The sequence below is a fragment of the Salmo salar genome, chromosome ssa14 (genome assembly GCF_905237065.1).
Source record: "Salmo salar chromosome ssa14, Ssal_v3.1, whole genome shotgun sequence".
Taxonomy (NCBI): Eukaryota; Metazoa; Chordata; class Actinopteri; order Salmoniformes; family Salmonidae; genus Salmo; species Salmo salar.
Window position 1 is genome coordinate 17,361,388 of NC_059455.1, and position 20,517 is coordinate 17,381,904.

General features: G+C 41.5%; 1 protein-coding gene across 1 annotated transcript in view; it reads left to right on the forward strand.

The window, feature by feature from the left end:
* Positions 1–20,517, forward strand: part of LOC106568852 (glypican-1) — a 113,181-nt gene that overhangs the window by 48,334 nt on the left and 44,330 nt on the right. The window contains exon 3 of the mRNA XM_014139581.2: positions 9,845–10,003. Within this exon, the coding sequence (XP_013995056.1) occupies positions 9,845–10,003 (159 nt within the window). The remainder of the gene's footprint in view (positions 1–9,844; positions 10,004–20,517) is intronic.

The window sequence follows — 20,517 nt, forward strand, 5'->3', positions numbered from 1 at the left end:
GTCACAGTCGCAGGATTATTGGACAGTCTTTAGGTAAATCCCAGGATTATTGGACAGTTTTTAGGTAAATCCCAGGATTATTGGAAAGAACTCTCGGTGGGTCACTGTGCAACAAGCTCAGTGACCACTGCTGTAACTTTCTATCAACCCTGTGGAGTTTTCACCTGGTATGTTTTATAATCCTCAGCGGGACACAGTGATTCTACATCTGCACTGGTTGCTGTTTGGAGTTCTAGGCTGGGTTTCTGTATAGCACTTTGTGACATCGGCTGATGTAAAAAGGGCGTTATAAATACATTTGATTGATTGATGGTGTCATCATCTCATCCCTGGTGATGTTGGGTAGTTCCCCTAGCAGTGACGTCAATGTGCCCAGCTGTGGATTACACACACACTGGCAAAAATGTTGGGAATGTTACCGGAAATTTGCATTTTAAAAAAAGTATTATATTTTTTACCTTTATTTAACTAGGCAAGTCAGTTAAGAACAAATTCTTATTTTTCAATGACGGCCTAGGAACAGTGGGTTAACTAACTTGTTCAGGGGCAGAACGACAGATTTTTACCTTGTCAGCTCGGGGATTTGATCTTGCAACCTTTCGGTTACTCCCCAACGCTCTAACCACTAGGCTACCTGCTGTCACAGTTTAGAGAGTATTACCAAATATTTTTATGAGTAAACAAAGATAGGCCACAGCCTGTAATTTCCAATGGGAACAAATGAGTCAAAGTGGGCAGAACAAGCAAGGAGGTGGGCAGAGTCAAGCACGAGCTAACGAGATCCTATTGGTGCATTTTTGCCCACATTTGCATATTTCTGTTAAGGAACGTCTACTCTGTGAAGTGCGCATTTGCAATAACTCAATTCACTTTTGCATTCCCTCTAAACAACTCAATTTAAAAAAATTTTTTAGCAAAGGGTAGTCTAGAAAACTTAGTCCCCTCTGTTCATAACAAATTATAGTTTTGGGAACAGAAAACTGTATTGAGATCAAAGGTTTTATCAATGACAAAATTTGAAGAATGTCTGCCAAAATCCATCTCGTTCCATCTTCTCCCACTGCCGGCCACTGGGCTTCCTCTCACTACCATATTTGGTAGTGGGTGGAAACACTAAGTGGATGCTTCACATTTACACATCCAGTGAAATATCTGCCTCATCGTTCTATCTGGGGTATTACTGCTGAACTGATTCAAAACTAAAGTGCTATGGCTTTTCAACCTCTGCCATATCGTGGATTCAGAGCTATCTGTCTAATAGAACTCAAAGGGTTTTCTTTAATGGAGGCATCTCTGTCAAACATGTAAATTGTGTTGTACTGCAGGGCAGCTCTCTAGGCCCTCTACTCTTTTCTATTTTTACCAATGACCTGCCACTGGCATTAAACAAAGCATGTGTGTCCATGTATGCTCATGATTCAACCATATACACATCAGCAACCACAGTTAATGAAGTCACTGAAACCCTTAACTTCTTGCGGATTAGTGGGACGCTAATGAAATTGCAGAGCGCCAAATTCAAATTAAATTACTATAAATATTCAACTTTCATGAAATCACAAGTGCACTACATCAAAATAAAGCTTAACTTCTTGTTAATCCAGCCGCCATGTCAGATTTCAAAAAGGCTTTACGGCGAAAGCAAACCATGCGATTATCTTAGGACAGCGCCCAGCACACAAAAGCATAACAAATCATTTTCAACCAGGGAGTTGCGACACGAAAGTCAGAAATAGCGATATAATATATGCCTTACCTTTGAAGATCTTCTGTTGGCACTCCAAAAGGTCCCAGTTTCATTACAAATGGTCCTTTTGTTCGATAAAGTCCTTTTTTATATCCATAAAAACTCAGTTTAGCTGGTGCGCTCAATCAATAATCCACTCGGTTTCCCTCCTTCAAAATGCATACAAAATGAATCCCAAACATTACCAATAAACTTATCCAAACAAGTCAATCAATGTTTATAATCAAAGTTTTGTCTAGTTTTGTCTAATCTTGGTTGATGTCCAGTTGTGTGGTCCAGTGCTGCAAGGAAAGACCTAGTTAAGCTGCAGCTGGCCCAGAAAAGAGCAGCACGTTTTGCTCTTAATTGTAATCAGAGGGCTGATATAAATACTATGCATGTCAGTCTCTCATGGCTAAGACTTGAGGAGGGACTGACTGCATAACTTCTTCTTTTTATAAGAAACATTGTGTTGAAAATCACAAATTGTTTGCATAGTCAACTTCCACACAGCTCTGACACACACACTTATCCCACCAGACATGCCACCAGGGGTCTTTTCATAGTCCACAAATCCAGAACAAATTCAAGAAAACATACAGTATTATATAGAGCCCTTATTGCATGGAACTTCCTTCCATCTCATATTGCTCAAATAAACAGCAAACCTGGTATAAAAAAACAGATAAAGCATCACCTCGCAGCACAACACCTCTACCCTATTTGACCTGGATAGTTTGTGTGTATACATTGATATGTAGGCTGCTTTTGCAACAGCTAATGGGGATCCTAATAAAATACTAAATACCAACCCTCCTTCAACAAAGCCAAAGGATTTTTTGGTAATCAGCGTCTTGGACAGTCTGTTTCAACAGGTTGTTTTGTTGTAAATCTCTGAGTAATTTGTCACAACGGGGCATCAGAGATATGACACATTGAAGGACAGCTCTGACAAATTGCTCTTCCTGTAATGTGTAGATTCAAGCAAAAAGGCAGACTGTTTGTGAAGGTGAAAGACAACCATTTCTAAATGTAGGCTATAGCCAGTGTCACTCCTTCAACTTTGTGTAATTTGTTCTATATGGAAGTTCTATATTGACAAGTATTATTCAAATAGTTTTTAGACAGCCTACTTGACTGGCCGTCTTAGACGGTGGTCCTTTCAAACGGGTCATTATTTCATTGTGGAGCTCCCTTGGGCACCGCCGCCCTCTCTTTTCTCTCTATCCCTCTCTCTTCCCTTCCTCTCTCTCTTTTTCCCCTGACTCTTGTGTTAACCTCTGTCACAGTAGCCCAGACCGATAATTGAAACAATCCGGCAATGAACCCCTTTGATTCTCTCTTTATTTCTCTCTTTTATTTCCCCAACATCCTCCCATTCTTTAAAAGCCCTGTCTATCTGTTTCTGGCCCGGGTTTATTGGAGTGTGCGCAACATTATTTAGCTTCCCCCCCGATTGGTTTTTAATAGGGGTTTTCCTCCCTGGTGGCCTATGATAAGTTAATGGCCTGAGAATTGTTCCCTGTTTAGTGACTGTGTGTGTGTGTGTGTGTGTGTGTGTGTGTGTGTGTGTGTGTGTGTGTGTGTGTGTGTGTGTGTGTGTGTGTGTGCAAGGAGGAAGTGGCTCGAGGGGAACAAGGAAACTTAAGTGCTTCATAACATCCCTCCTCTCGCTCACGCCCCCTCTAACACCCTCTCTCAGGGGGCTAAGGGGTGAGGTGGGGAGACACAAGGACATGGGAGGCTGCTTTGCTGGGCTGTGTAGGAAGGGTCAGACCAGGTCAAGTTTGTGTGTGTTTGTTGTCGTTACTCTAACCATAAATAACGTGCGTGGCTGGCACAACATCTTTGTGCTTATTCCCCAGCTTATTTGCTGTTAAATATTTAAAAAGAAAGGTCACTTTTATGGAGCCATTCCATATACCCATCCCTTATCCTCATTTTCCCTGTGCCTTCCGATAGGGTAATTCCACAGCATTCAAAAGAATATAACTTGTCCACAACCAATACCTCCCAAGCACTATACCTCCCAATGCCCTTTGAAAGCACTATCAATACCTCCCAATACCATCTTAAAGGTCGTGTGACTCTACGACAGTAAGGTATGTGTTCTTCAGTAAGAATACTGTTGTGATTACCCCAGTGTCCTCTGGGAAGGAAATGGAGTGTGAGTGATGACTGGCGAGGAGGGGACAGAGAGTACCGTTAAGGAACGCTGCTTCTTCAATCTGCTCTACCGTCTGATTGAAAGTGATTTGGCTGGCTTGCCCACGCACAGGCACAGGCACGGACAAATGCACACGCACACTCATACACACTCATACAAACTTACACACACTCATACACACTTTTGAGTGTATGAGTGTAATGCGGAGGTCTGTTCTGCTTCGAGACAAACCGACTGGAGAAACAACACTATTACGGATGAGCTGTGCAAGGCGGAGGATTAGGAGGCTGTGTGTGTGTATGTGTGAGAGTGTGTGTGTGCCAGCTCACTTAGTTCAGACGTCCTTCAGACAGCAGGCAGCAGGCAATAGACCAGGCAAACACACACCCACGCACACACAGACACCACCCCCCCCCAGCACACACAGACACAAATGTAGAAACAACCACATACACATATCGATTAATAGCAGGCTACAGCTAAATAAGGGCAAAATGCTTGCCTTTAACTAGAGGTTGACCGATTATGATTTTTCAACGCTGGTGCCGATTATTAGAGGGCCTAAAAACCCGATACCGATTAATCGGCAGATTTTTTAATTTTTTTTACTTTATTTGTAATAATGACAATTACAACAATACTGAATGAACACTTATTTTAACTTAATATAATACATAAATAAAATCAATTTAGCCTCAAATAAATAATGAAACATGTTCAATTTGGTTTAAATAATGCAAAAACAAAGTGTTGGAGAAGAAAGTAAAAGTGCAATATGTGCCATGTAAGAAAGCTAACGTTTAAGTGCCTTGCTCAGAACATGGGAACATATGAAAGCTGGTGGTTCCTTTTAACATGAGTCTTCAATATTCCCAGGTAAGAAGTTTTAGGTTGTAGTTATTATAGGAATTATAGGACTATTTCTCTCTATACGATTTGTATTTCATATACCTTTGACTATTGGATGTTCTTATAGGCACTTTAGTATTGCCAGTGTAACAGTATAGCTTCCGTCCCTCTCCTCGCTCGAACCAGGAACACATCGACAACAGCCACCCTCGAAGCAGCGTTACCCATGTAGAGCAAGGGGAACAACTACTCCAAGTCTCAGAGCGAGTGACGTTTCAAATGCTATTAGCGCGCACCCGCTAACTAGCTAGCCATTTCACATCGGTTACACCAGCCTAATCTTGGGAGTTGATAGGCTTGAAGTCATAAACAGCGCAATGCATTGCGTAGAGCTGCTGGCAAAACGCACGAAAGTGCTGTTTGAATGAATGCTCAGGAGCCTGCTGGTGCCTACCACCGCTCAGTCAGACTGCTCTATCAAATCATAGACTTAATTATAATATAATAAACACACAGAAATACGAGCCTTAGGCCATTAATATGGTCGAATCCGGAAACTATCATCTCGAAAACAAAAAGTTTTTTTCTTTCAGTGAAATACGGAACCGGTCCGTATTTTATCTAACGGGTGGCATCCCTAAGTCTAAATATTCCTGTTACATTCCTGTTACATTGCACAACCTTCAATCGTATGTCATAACTGTGGCTCAGTTGGTAGAGCATGGTGTTTGCCTACGCCAGCATGGTGTGTGCAACGCCAGGGTTGTGGATTCGATTCCCACGGGGGGCCAGTACAAAAAAAAAATGCATGAAATGAAAATGAAATGTATGTATTCACTACTGTAAGTCGCTGGATAAGAGCGTCTGCTAAATGACTAAAATGTAAAAATGTAGATAATTACGTAAAATTCAGGCAAATTAGTTCGCAACGAGTCAGGCAGCCCAAACTGTTGCATATACCCTGACTCTGCATGCAATGAACGCAAGAGCAGTGACACAATTTCATGTTAGCAGGCAATATTAACTAAATATGCAGGTTTAAAAATATATACTTGTGTATTGATTTTAAAGAAAGGCATTGATGTTTATGGTTAGGTACATTGGTGCAACGACAGTGCTTTTTTCGCAAATGCGCTTGTTAAATCATCACCCGTTTGTCGAAGTAGGCTGTGATTCGATGAGAAATTAACAGGCACCGCATCGATTATATGCAACGCAGGACACGTTAGATAAACTAGTAATATCATCAACTATGTGTAGTTAACTAGTGATTATGTTAACATTTTATAGTTTTTTATAAGATAAGTTTAATGCTAGCTAGCAACTTACCTTGGCTTCTTGCTGCCCTCGCTTAACAGGTAGTCAGCCTGCCATGCAGGCTCCTCGTGGAGTGCAATGTAAGGCAGGTGGTTAGAGCGTTGGACTAGTAACCAGAAGGTTGCAAAAAAAAACGTTCCTAGGCCGTCATTGAAAATAAGAATGTGTTCTTAATCTGACTTGCCTAGTTAAATAAAGGTGTGTAAAAAAAATATTAAAAAATAAAAAATAAAAATCGGCAAATCGGTGGCCAAAAATACCGATTACCAATTGTTATGAAAACTTGAAATCGGCCCTAATTATTCGGCCATTCTGATTAATCGGTCGACCTCTAGCCTTAACAGTTGAGGTCCTGCAGAGCAGATCAATATCTTTGATCAGTAAAACTGTTGGGCTTTTATTCTGATATTCCCCTTTGTGGGCCAAACATACCCTTCAATAGATGCCAGCCTGGTCACTAGAAATAGACGGCGATTTCAGACGTCTGAAAAGGTCCTGAGAACGTCGATATACCGTATACCTTCCTCAGTGCTCACGACAACAACAAAAATACAATTGCCCAGCACTGGTGATGTTCGGAGCCGGAGCACTCTGTTTAGGCCACCGCGCCACCACAGTTCACAATGCTCTAACAAGGCACGGGAATACTTGATGATAGTTGATTGGAAAACAGCGTGTTGTTTTTAAATGATTTCCTTTTACGCCTTTCCCAAACCATAGCCCGAACCTTAACCCCTCGGGAATGAATACCTGAACTTAACCCTTTGAGTTGTTTCAGTTTAAACCCTGTCAACCACGCGGAATTAACCCGGTAACCATGCGGAATGAATGCGCCAAAAATAGACGTTTGTCTGTAATACGTGGAATTTCTAAGGGGAACTATGAGATCAGGTATCAGCAAGATACAGCATGTGCATGCTAAATGGACACTACTGGACACCTGAAAGAAAATCACTACGACTAGCAGTTAGTGTGTGTTCACTACGTCATATTCACTGTGTAATGTTGTGTAATAGACTATCATTGATCAGTGTGCAGCCAGGTGTTACTCAATCGACAGGCAGTCTCTGCGTGTCGGTCCCGGTGTGTGTGTGTGTGTGTGTGCGTGTGCGTGTGCGTGTGCGTGTAGAGCTTTCTGTATACACAATGAGTCACAGAACAAAAGATTTCCAGTCATTTAAGAGTTGTTGGTTAGTCAGACCTCTCTCTACTTTAGCGAGAGAGAGAGCAACATGATGTGAATACAAAATGGTTTTCTTTGTTAGATACAGCCCACACTCTCTGTCTCACCTTGGCAGGACTAGAGCAGTGATCAGAGAGAGAGAGAGGTTTGTGTGCCAGAGGCTTAATACAGCCTCTTAAGAAAGGGAATGTAATTAAACAGTGAAAGGATGTTGACATGCTCCATCTGACAGTATGCATAGCGTGTGGGTAGATGTGAACACATTCGGAATGTGATAAAGAATCTATGCAGTTGAACCTCTTAGATATTGTGTCTATTTTTGATTGGCTGATAACTGTTCCCAATCTCCACACTGTGTGAGGCCTATGTGTGAATGTTTGCAGAAGGTTTATTGCTTGAGGCCAAATAACAGCAAAGTGTATAATACGTCATATACAGTTGAAGTCGGAAGTTTACATACACCTTAGCCAAATATATTTAAACTCAGTTTTTCTCAATTCCTGACATTTAATCCTAGTAAAAAGTCCCTGTCTTAGGTCAGTTAGGGTCACCACTTTATTTCAAGAATGTGAAAAGTCAGAATAATAGTAGAGAGAATGATTTATTACAGCTTTTATTTCTTTCATCACATTCCCAGTGGGTCAGAAGTTTACATACACTCAATTAGTATTTGGTAGAATTGCCTTTAAATTGTTTAACATGGGTCAAACGTTTTGGGTAGCCTTCCACAAGCTTTGGCCCATTCCTCCTGACGGAGCTGGTGTAACTGAGTCAGGTTTGAAGGCCTCCTTGCTCGCACAAGCTTTTTCAGTTCTGCCCACAAATTTTCTGTAGGATTGAGGTCAGGGCTTTGTGATGGCCACTCCAATACCTTGACTTTGTTGTCCTTAAGCCATTTTGCCACAACTTTGGAAGTACGCTTGGGGTCATTTGCGACCAAGCTTTAACTTCCTGACTGATGTCTTGATTTGTTGCTTCAATATATACACATAATTTTCCTTTCTTGTGATGCCATCTATTTTGTGAAGTGCATCAGTCCCTCCTGCAGCAAAGCACCCTCACAACATGATGCTGCCACCCCCGTGCTTCAAGGTTGGGATGGTGTTCTTCGGCTTGCAAGCGTCCCCCTTTTTCCTCCAAACATAACGATGGTCATTATGGCCAAACAGTTGAATTTTTGTTTCATCAGACCAGAGGACATTTCTCCAAGAAGTACGATCTTTGTCCCCATGTGCAGTTGCAAACCGTAGTCTGGCTTTTTTATGGCTGTTTTGGAGCAGTGGCTTCTTCCTTGCTGAGCACCCTTTCAGGTTATGTCGATACAGGACTCGTTTTACTGTGGATATAGATACTTTTGTACCTGTTTCCTCCAGAATCTTCACAAGGTCCTTTGCTGTTGTTCTGGGATTGATTAGCACTTTTCACACCAAAGTTCGTTAATCTCTAGGAGACAGAACGCGTCTCCTTCCTGAGCGGTATGACAGCTGCGTGGTCCCATGGTGTTTATACTTGCGTACTATTGTTTGTACAGATGAACGTGGTACCTTCAAGCATTTGGAAATTGCTCCCAAGGATGAACAATTTTCTTTCTTTGGTCTTGGCTGATTTCTTTTGATTTTCCCATGATGTCAAGCAAAGAGGAACTGAGTTTGAAGGTAGGCCTTGAAATACATCCACAGGTACACTTCCAATTGACTCAAATTATGTCAATTAGCCTATCAGAAGCTTCTAAAGCCATGACCTAATTTTCTGGAATTTTCCAGCTGTTTAAAGGCACAGTCAACTTAGTGTATGTAGACTTCTGACCCACTGGAATTGTGATACAGTGAGTTATAAGTGAAATAATCTCTCTGTAAACAATTGTTGGAAAAATTACTTGTGTCATGCATGAAGTAGACGTCCTAACCGACTTGCCAAAACTGTAGTTTGTTAACAAGAAATGTGTGGAGTGGTTGAAAAACAAGTTTTAATGACTCCAACCTAAGTGTATGTAAACTTCCGACTTCAACTGTACGTCCATACCTTTTTCATGTAAAGAACAATGTATTCATTTCAAGGTTGTAGTTGAAGCTTTTCTTGACCGTATATCCCCGTTGACATGAGTTCCTGACCCTATCCCATCCATCCATCTCGCTCCGATGCTTCCAGAGATGAACCGTCTCAGAGTAGCATTTCGCCTTTTAGATTACAATGAATAATATTATAACGACAGGTCCTAGATCAGCACTCTTACTCTGAGACACTTTGCGGGTTCGGGCCCTGATCTTGGTGTTTGCTATGCCGTTCCTGCTTCATCGCGCGACGAGCTCTCGTCTAGGGCTAGTGAATAGTAAACAAGGGCTCGTCAATAGCGTATGTATCGCAGTGCAACTTGCTGTCGCTTCAGTAAGGCTCTTGCCGTGCTCTATGTTCTTAGGTATAACGGAAATGTTTTGTGTTGATCTGTGGACGATACCAGATAATCAATCGATCGGTCGATGACACTGACAAGACTAAGCAACTACAGTGTGGCCGAACCGTACCAGTCAAACCTATGATGCTAAGTGACCTATAGTGTTAATCGACTCTCTACTCTCTCTCTCTCTCTCTCTCCCTCCACTAGGAGAGCACCTGAGGATCTGTCCCCAGGGCTACACGTGTTGCACCAGTGTCATGGAGGACAGCCTATCCAACCTGAGCCGCACCGAGATGCAGGGCCTGATCAGAGATGCTGGACGAGCCCTGCAAGCCTCCCTCAACGGACAGTACAAGGCCTTCGACGGTGAGTGGGGAGGGGGGGCAGAAGGAGGGAAAGAGACAGATGGAGGGACTGGTCAAGCATCCCTTATTGGCTTTACAAGGCTTTTGACGCTGAGTAGGAGAAAGGGAGGGAAGAACAGACAGAGATTGAGAGGGAGAAGAAACCCTGTGTCTCTTTCCCTCCACATCTCTGCTATCTCAATCAGGCCTGTGTCATCTCTGTTCTCGTTAATTAGTTTCTCCATCGGTCTGATTGGCTCTGATCACTGTGTGTTGGTTAACCAAGAAGTTGTCGGAAGGTGGGTGTGTGTGTGTGACAGTGAGAGAGGGGGTGTTTGACTGCATGTATATGTTTGTATGTGTGTTAGACTGAGTGTGTGTGATTGCTTTGCGTTCATGTGCTTGTACGTTGCGGTATGTGTCTGTATATAAATACAACCAGCTGGTTGTCAGTATATCACTGTGAGCTATTTACTGTGGAACCAGTCAATTTATTTCAGGGGAAGTGTTTTTCCTAGCGCACTCTTTGAGTAATGCTGGTACTTGTTGTCCTCAAGTCCAGACAGGACAGCTGGGCTGTCTCCCCCGCCACTCCCTCAATCCCTCCGTTCTAACCCGCTCTCCATACACAACACACTTGACAAATCATCCCTTGCTTTTCCTCTCCTCCGCCTACTCAAGTCACACTCAACTGTCACTCTACTATCAAGCCACATAGGATTGCTATTAATCGCCTTGAGTCCTATGGAGGGAAATCCCCCCCCCCACACACACACACACTCGCTCCAGAGTATTCCTGTGTGTGAGAAGATAATATTGCTTTAATCCTCCCTGATTGATGAGGAATCTCACACACACTCATGGTCCTGCGGCATAACTGACTGATCAATGCAGAGTAAAGAGGTTCCATAATATTAAGCCATCATAAGTACACGAGAGAGAGAGAGAAAGAGAGACAGAGACAGAGACACAGAGAGAGAGAGAGAGAGATGGTCAAGCTTGGGCAGTATCAATATACAGTAATATCATAACATACACCATTTCTGAAGTAGGAGTCTGTTTGTGTAGCATGTACAGTATACCGAAGTATGATATCATGCCATATTAAATACATTGATATCCTACCATTTTATATACATTCATATGATTACTGTATGTTTAATGAACAGTAGTGTATTTCTTTTTAGTGAGGGTGAAAGTCAAGCTGTTCTGTGATTCAGGGGTCCGACTGAACCCAGATTAAAGTGATTAGAACGTACAGTGATTGGGACATTGATGATGTGATTATTTACGTTTAATGTTACAGTACAATCTGTTCCAGTCGACAGGAAGTGACTAAGCATCTGCCTCTGCTCTACTCGTTCCTCTGGTTGATTGATCTGTCATATGGATCTGTTTGTCAGCCTGACCTTTCTGGGCCCATCCTGATTAGTGGCTGAGTGACGTCTGTGTACAGGGCATTCTCTCTCTCTCTCTCTCTCTCTCTCTCTCTCTCTCTCTCTCTCTCTCTCTCTCTCTCTCTCTCTCTCTCTCTCTCTCTCTCTCACTCTCACTCTCACTCTCACTCTCACTCTCACTCTCACTCTCTTCCTTTCTTTCTTTCTTTCTCTCTTTCTAGCTCTCTCTTCGTCCTCTCTGTACCCAGGGTGTTATAGCAATGCCAGAGCAGCATCCGTCTCATTTCATGGACAACCTGTCCAAAACGTTCAAATACACACACACACACACACACACACACACACACACACACACACACACACACACACACACACACACACACACACACCAACATGGCCCGTCCAAGACACACAAACACGTTTATGTGCTTGAGAAGTATCTGGAAGGCACCCAGCATGCAGAAAACAACTCTTCCACAATCACAGAGCCCTGATAAACTACACAAAGCACACAGAAATGCTCCGTCAAGCATCACTCACTCAGCTGCGTAAACACACTAACGAAGTGCTTCACACACACGCGCACACACACACACACACACACACACACACACACACACACACACACACACACACACACACCTTCCGACATCTTCTTGGTTAACCAACACACAGTGATCAGAGCCAACTCCAACCGTCGGAATGGCTTCCAGTTTCCCCATCTCCTCATCAGAAAAGAACCACTCCTCACTCTCCTGGAAAACTCCATCTTGGGTCTCATCTCCGTGTGCTTGTGGAAAAGACGTTGTTCTCCTGCTCAGGCTGGCTGTGCTGGTTGTGGTAGCGAAAGCTGGCTTTGTTTAGGGACTTCCAGTATCACTCACAATGCAAGATCTCTGAGACACCTGACCTAAAGGCACACATAAATCCAGTTGTAGATGTACCTAAATTCATTCTAAACATGAATTGTTGTGAAATACACCAAAATAAGCAATTAACCAACTTGTGTTAAGAATGTACTTTTTGATTCGTACCATTGATGATGGCAGGAAGATACTGATACTGTCCCTGTGCCATTCATTGTCCAGACTGGTTTAATCGCTGGGTGTTGAAGCTCATTGTTGGATATTGAAAATCTTGCATAGCATGTCGCATGTCTAGGCTTGGGGGTTGTCGCCACTAAAACTGAGTTCCAAATCAATATTGCCTATCAACCGAACATTCTAAAATTCTGATTCATCTCAATTGTGATATCATCATAACTGTCATCTTCTGAATTAAATCTCCATGGAATGAGTTTTAAATCTACACTGTTGCTCTTATCAGCCACGCGTTCTACCAACTTTGCTTTGCATGATTTTGTATTTTTAGGATTCTGAATTGCCTTGACAATGGAAAAAGAGAAATTCATGGGTGTGATGTGCATCATCATGTAAAATAATTTTTACATTGGATCCACCATATAAATATTTTGATTTCTAAATCGATGGAAGCCACTAACACCACAGCTAGCACAAAACGTTCTGAGAACCATATGTGTCTTAGATCTTGGTGAAAGCGTTATGGTGCCCTATGGTTATTTTGCGTACAACCTTCCCACAACATTCTAGGATTGGTGCAGAGTAGTTGCTTGGCTTTGGAACATTCTCAGCACCTTTAAGGAACTTGAAAAAAAATATTTTTCTTGGTATTTCATTACTTTAACAGAAGGTTTTCAAAATGTTCAAACATGGTTACATTTCATTTGATGATGGTAATGTTCTAGGAACGTTATCCAACTGGTTTGACATTGTGTTCAGAGAACGTTAAGAAAATTCGTTGGAATTTCAGTACTTCAGCATAACGTTTCCTACAGGTTTCCTCATGGTTCTATTTAAAGTCATGTTCTCAAATTGTTCAGAGAATGTTAAGAAAGCATATTTTTTATGGTTAGATTTGTATTTTTATTTTCAATACCAAACATACACATACATACAAATGACAACATACAGATGCACACAAACATCCACAACATCACCCCTACCCAGACCCACCTGCTCACACCCCCATCTCCAGCGCCCGTATCACTCTTCACCACATGGCCTCAAACTGCACCATTTTGTTTCTCTCCATCACCAACATGCTTTCAACATTTAGATAATAAAGCATTTTACATTTTCATTGTGTTAACAATGGAGGATTGGTTGATTTCCAGTTTTTTATAATACGTTTTTTTCAAGATGATTGACGAGAAAAGTATCGTCCAACCCATCGGGTATCTCACTGCACCGTCATATGCCATGTCTTGAAATATTTATTTATTTTTACTTAACCTTTATTTAACTAGGCAAGTCAGTTAAGAACAAATTCTTATTTACATTGACAGCCTATGCAGGCAGACGGATTAAAAGTACATTTACAATGTATTCTGACAGCCAACTTTCTAACTCTGCCCATAACTTTTGAACTTTATAGCATTCCCAGAAGGCATGGATTATTGAGTCAGTGTTAGTTTTACACTTTAAGACATGACTATGCCGTTGTGCTGTAGAATTTTGTCTCTTGTATAATACATTCTATACATTAGTTTATACTGGATTAATCATACATTTTCGTTAACTGTAATTTTGTTAGTTATGTTCCAACATTCCCTCCACATTCCCTCCAATTATAAGTTATCAGTTCCAGCAGTTTATATTTTTTTCTAAGAGATTGTCAGTTGGCTGTCAACCTCTGCAAGGATTTGTAAATCTTACCTATCATATAAAAAAAAATTCTGACTCAAATAGGGTTCTCTCAAGATTACTCTGATGTCCAAAAGATTTCAATTTGAAATGTCTTGATATGAAACTATTAAGTTGCATGTATTTGAAAATATCTACATTGATCAGTCCAAAATAGCTTTTTATTTCTGTCATTGAAATATATTGATTTCCGATTACCAAGTAATTTAAAAAATGTTATGCCTTTAGAGCAATTTATCGGCTAGCCTCTGGATTGTTCCACTGGGTTGTGTTTTTAGGGCGTAGAATTAATTAAATTGTCTTCCATATTGATTTAGTGTTCTTAATTATGAAGTTGTTAATGTTCTTAGATTTATCCTGAGAAAATCGACACTTAATAAGGTTCTGGGGATACAATTCCAAGTCTGGAAGGTTAAAACCATCCTCTGACATAGGAAGATGTAAAACGTAACTTTTTATTCTATGAATTTTATTTGCTCATATAAAGTCTGTTATGACCGAGGATACTTTTTTAAAGAATGTCTTCGGTGGGGTAATTGGTATTACCGAGAGTAAATATATTAACTTAAGGAGCCATGCCCTTCTGAAGAGGTTTATTCTACATGTAAGATTTATGGGAAGATTGTTCCATTTAATTCGATAGAGTATTCTGACATTTTTAGCGAGGAGGGCATTGTGTTTTCAATATTGGTCAGGTACATCAGAAGATCATGTGCAAATAAGTTTAGTTTATTTTCATGTTTACCAATTCTGATACCTGTTACGTTGGGGTCTTTCAGCAAGCGATTCAATTTCCAGTGCAAACGATGGGGGAGAGAAGACATCCCTTTCTTGTGCCCCTTTCTAAAGCAATTTCATCAGATATACAGTATACTACTGTTCAAAAGTTTGGGGTCACTTAGAATTGTCCTTGTTTTTGAAAGAAAAGCAAATGTTGTGTCCATTAAAATAACATCAAATTGATCAGAAATACAGTGTTATCAGCAACCATCACTCCTGTGTTCCAATGGCACGTTGTGTTAGCTAATCCAAGTTTATCATTTTAAAAGGCTGATTGATCATTAGAAAACCCTTTTGCAATTATCTTAGCACAGCTGAAAACGGTTGTTCTGATTAAAGAAGCAATAAAACTGGCCTTCTTTAGACTAGTTGAGTATCTAGAGCATCAGCATTTGTGGGTTTGATTACAGGCTCAAAATGTCCAGAAACAAAGAACTTTCTTCTGAAGCTTATCAGTCTATTCTTGTTCCGAGAAATTAAGGCTATTCCATGCGAGAAATTGCCAAGAAACTGAAGATCTCGTACACTGCTGTGTACTACTCCCTTCATAGAACAGCGCAAACTGGCTCTAACCAGAATAGAAAGAGGAGTGGGAGGCCCCGGTGCACAACTGAGCAAGAGGACAAGCACATTAGAGTGTCTAGTTTGAGAAACAGATGCCTCACAACTGGCAGCTTCATTAAATAGTACCCGCAAAACACCAGTCTCAATGTCAAGAGTGAAGAGGCGACTTCAGGATGCTGGCCTTCTAGGCAGAGTTCCTCTGTCCAGTGTCTGTTCTTTTGCCCATCTTTATCTTTTTTTTATTGGCCAGTCTGAGATATGACTTTTTCTTTGCAACTCTGCCTAGAAGCCCAGCATTCTGGAGTCGCCTCTTCACTGTTGACGTTGAGACTTGTGTTTTGCATAAACAGCCAGTGTTTTTTTTGTGTATTGTATTAAACTGAAAACATGTTCTTGTATTTGCGTCTATTTTTAATAAACCCTGTTTGATTGATACAGTGCCTTAAGAAAGAATTCACAACCCTTGACTTTTTCCACATTTTGTTTTGTTACAAGGTGGGATTAAAATGGATTTAATTGTAAATTTTTTGTCAACGATCTACTCAAAATACTCTGTAATGTCAAAGTGGAAGAAAAATTCTAAAATAAAATTTAAAAACACTAATATATCTTGACTACATAAGTATTCAACCCCCTGAGTCAATACATGTTAGAATCACCTTTGGCAGAAGTTACAGATGTGAGTCTTTTGCACATCTGGATTGTACAATATTTGCACATTATTCTTAAAAAATTATTCAAGCTCTGTCAAGTTGGTTGTTGCTAGACAGCCATTTTCAAGTCTTGCTATATATTTTCAAGATGATTTAAGTCAAAACTGTAACTAGGCCACTAAGGAACATTCAATGTGGTCTTGGTAAGCAACTCCAGTGTATATTTGGCCTTGTATTTTAGGTTATTGTCCTGCTGAAAGAGGAATTTGTCTCCCAGTATCTGTTGGAAAGCAGACAGAACCAGGTTTTCTTCTAGAACTTTGCCTGTGCTTATCTCTATTTCCTTTCTTTTTATTGAAAAAACTCCCTAGTCCTTGCTGATGACAAGCATAGCCACCACCATGCTTGAAAATATGAAGAGCGGTACTCAGTGATTTGCTTGCCCCAAACATAGCGCTTTGTATTCAGCAAATAAAGTACATTTCTTTGCCACATTTTTTGCAGTTTTACTTTAGTGTCTTATTTCAAACAGGATGCATGTTTTGGAATATTTTTTATTCTGTACAGGCTTCCTTCTTTTCACTGTCATTTAGGTTAGTATTGTGGAGTAAGTACATTGTTGTTGATCCATTCTCAGTTTCCTCCTATCACAGCCATTAAACTCTAACTGTTTTAAAGTCACCATTGGCCTCATGGTGAAATCCCTGAGTGGTTTCCTTTCTCTCCGCCAACTGAGTTAGGAAGGAGGCCTGTATCTTTGTAGTTACTGGGTGTATCGATGCACCATCCAAAGTGTAATTAATAAATTCACTATGCTCAAAGGGAAATTCAATGTCTGCTTTAAAAAAAAGGTTTATCTACCAATAGGTGCCCTTTTTTGCAGGGCATTGGAAAACATTCCTGGGCTTTGTGGTTGAATCTGTGTTTGAAATTCACTTCTCGACTGATGGACCTTACAGATCATTGTAAACTCAGCAAAAAAAGAGACGTCCTCTCACTGTCAACTGTGTTTGTTTTCAGCAAACTTAACATGTGTAAATATTAGTATGAACATACTATTCAACAACAGAGACATAAACTGAACAAATTCCACAGACATGTGACTAACATAAATGGAATAATGTGTCCCTGAACAAAGGGGGGGTCAAAATCAAAGTTACAGTCCGTATCTGGTGTGGCCACCAGCTGCATTAAGCACTGCAGTGCATCTCCTCCTCATGGACTGCACCAGATTTGCCAGTTCTTGCTGTGAGATGTTACCCCACTCTTCCACCAAGGCACCTGCAAGTTCCCAGACTTTTCTGGGGGGAATGGCCCTAGCCCTCACCCTCCGATCAAACAGGTCCCAGACGTGGTCAATGGGATTGAGATCCGGGCTCCTCGCTGGCCATGGCAGAACACTGACATTCCTGTCTTGCAGGAAATCACGCACAGAACGAGCAGTATGGCTGGTGGCATTGTCATGCTGGAGGGTTATGTCAGGATGAGCCTGCAGGAAGGGTACCACATGAGGGAGGAGGATGTCTTCCCTGTAACGCACAGCGTTGAGATTGCCTGCAATAACAACAAGCTTAGTCCGATGATGCTGTGACACACCGCCCCAGACCATGACGGACCCTCCACCTCCAAATCGATCCCCCTCCAGAGTACAGGCCTCGGTGTAACGCTCATTCCTTTGACGATAAACGCGAATCCGACCATCACCCCTGGTGAGACAAAACCGCGACTCGTCAGTGAAGAGCACTTTTTGCCAGTCCTGTCTGGTCCAGCGACGGTGGGTGTGTGCCCGTAGGCGACGTTGTTGCCAGTGATGTCTGGTGAGGACCTGCCTTACAACAGGCCTACAAGCCCTCAGTCTAGCCTCTCTCAGCCTATTGCGGACAGTCTGAGCACTGACGGAGTGATTGTGTGTTCCTGGTGTAACTCGGGCAGTTGTTGTTGCCATCTTGTACCTGTCGGTGATGTCTGGTGAGGACCTGCCTTACAACAGGCCTACAAGCCCTCAGTCCAGCCTCTCTCAACCTATTACGGACAGTCTGGTGTGATGTTAGGATGTACCGATCCTGTGCAGGTGTTGTTACACATGGTCTGCCAGTGCGAGGACGATCAGCTGTTTGTCTTGTCTTCCTGTAGCTCTGTCTTAGGTGTCTCACAGTACGGACATTGCAATTTATTGCCCTGGCCACATCTGCAGTCCTCATGCCTCCTTGCAGCATTCCTAAGGCACGTTCACACGGATGAGCAGGGACCCTGGGAATCTCTGTTTTGGTGTTTTTCAGAGTCAGCAGAAAGGCCTCTTTAGTGTCCTAAGTTTTCATAACTGTGACCTTAATTGCCTACCGTCTGTAAGCTGTTAGTGTCTTAACGACTCTTCCACAGGTGCATGTTCATTAATTGTTTATGGTTCATTGAACAACCATGGGAAACAGTGTTTAAACCCTTTACAATGAAGATCTGTGAAGTTATTTGGATTTTTACGAATTATCTTTGAAAGACAGGGTCCTGAAAAAGGGACATTTTCTTTTTTGCTGGGTTTACAGTATGTGTAGGGTACAGAGATGAGGTAGTAGTTCAAAAATAATGTTAAACACTATTATTGCACACAGAGTGAGTTCATGCAACATATTATGTGACTTGTTTTTTACTCCTGGCTTACCATAACAAAGGGGATGAATACTTAATGACTCAAGACATTTCAGTTTTTATTTAAATACATTTCGCTTTGACATTATGGGGTATTATGTGTGGGCCAGTCATACAACATTTCAGTTTAATGCATTTTAAATTCAGGCTGTAACACAACAAAATGTGGAAAAAGTTAAGGATTGTGAATGCTTTCTGAAGGCACTGTATGTATTAAGTCTTGCAAGACTTTTGCCATTCTATTGCTTATGAGCATTGTTATTATTTTATTGTCACAATTTATTTAACTTATGGGTCTGTAATCAGTAGGGGACTCTTCATATTTTCCTGGTTTTATTATAACTGAAATAACTGTATAACACATGGAAATAGAAAGCACTGAATTGAGTGACATATGTGTTGTGTAAATAATAAGTATTCGGACTCTTTGCTATGAGACTCGAAATTGAGCCCAGGTGCATCCTATTTCCATTGATCATCCTTGAGATGTTTCTACAACCTGATTGGAGTCCACCTGTGGTAAATTCAATTGATTGGACATGATTTGGAAAGGAACACACTTGTCTATGTAAGGTCCCGTCCCACAGTTGACAGCAAAAACCAAGCAATGAAGTCAAAGGAATTATCCGTAGAGTTCCGAGACAGGAATGTGTCGAGGCACAGATCTGGGGAAGGGCACCAAAACATTTCTGCAGCATTGAATGTCCCCAAGAACACAGTGGCCTCCATCATTCTTAAATGGAAGTTTGGAACCACCAAGACACTTCCTAGAACTGGCCGCCTAGCCAAAATGAGCAATCGGGGGAGAAGGGCCATGGTCAGGGAGGTGACCAAGAATCCGATGGTCACTGACAGAGCTCCAAAGTTTCTTTGTGGAGATGGGAGAAACCTTCCAGAAGGACAACCATCTCTGCAGCACTCCACAAATCAGTAGCCAGACGGAAGATACTCCTCAGTAAAAGGCACATGACAGCCCGCTTGGCTCGGAGTGCTGCATTGTGCCCTACTCCCTGAGTGGTGCGTGCTCCGAAGCACCTCTCACTCACATGGCTCTCCATCACTCGATCGGGTCTTTCTCACAGGCTACAAGTGAAGACATACACATTGGGGATGCAACTGCGCGCATCCTTATCCAATTCAGAGGTGCATATTGAAGATATTGGAAGAACTGTCCACATTTACTTTTTGTCAGCCAACAACATGAGCAGGCCTAACAAACAGAAAAAGCACTAGCCTATGTCAATCTACTATCCCCCATAGTACAAAAGTTGACTTATTCTATTCTGTGCGAGAAATAAATATTCCAAACATAGTCTGGGACAGTTGTGGGATGAGAGATTCCAAATTAATACAACCACTAGCATCAAAAAAATAGTTTTACGCAATGTGTCTGACGCAACAGATCAGAACGTTTAGCTTAAAATGTTGATCAACTATTAGGCTATTTCTTCACATTATGAGAGCAGCAAAGCGCACATGGCAGTAGGCTATAAGCGTGAATGTTCCATTAGCAGGAAAAACACCATTATCAAAAGTGACCGCAAATGTGATTATGCATGTAATGCTTTTATTATAAAGGTGCAATTTAATGGTTAAATTATCTTCCACAAACATGAAACTCACGCGCTGCTTATGTATGCCAGTTAGGCTCTACACTCCTTGTAAAGCGGATTAATGTGCTTCATTTTAAGAAGTTATTTGGCCACTTTAGTTGTGATACAGACCTTATCAAAACAAATAGGCCTATCGGCTAGGCTACATGAGGTGTGCGACTAT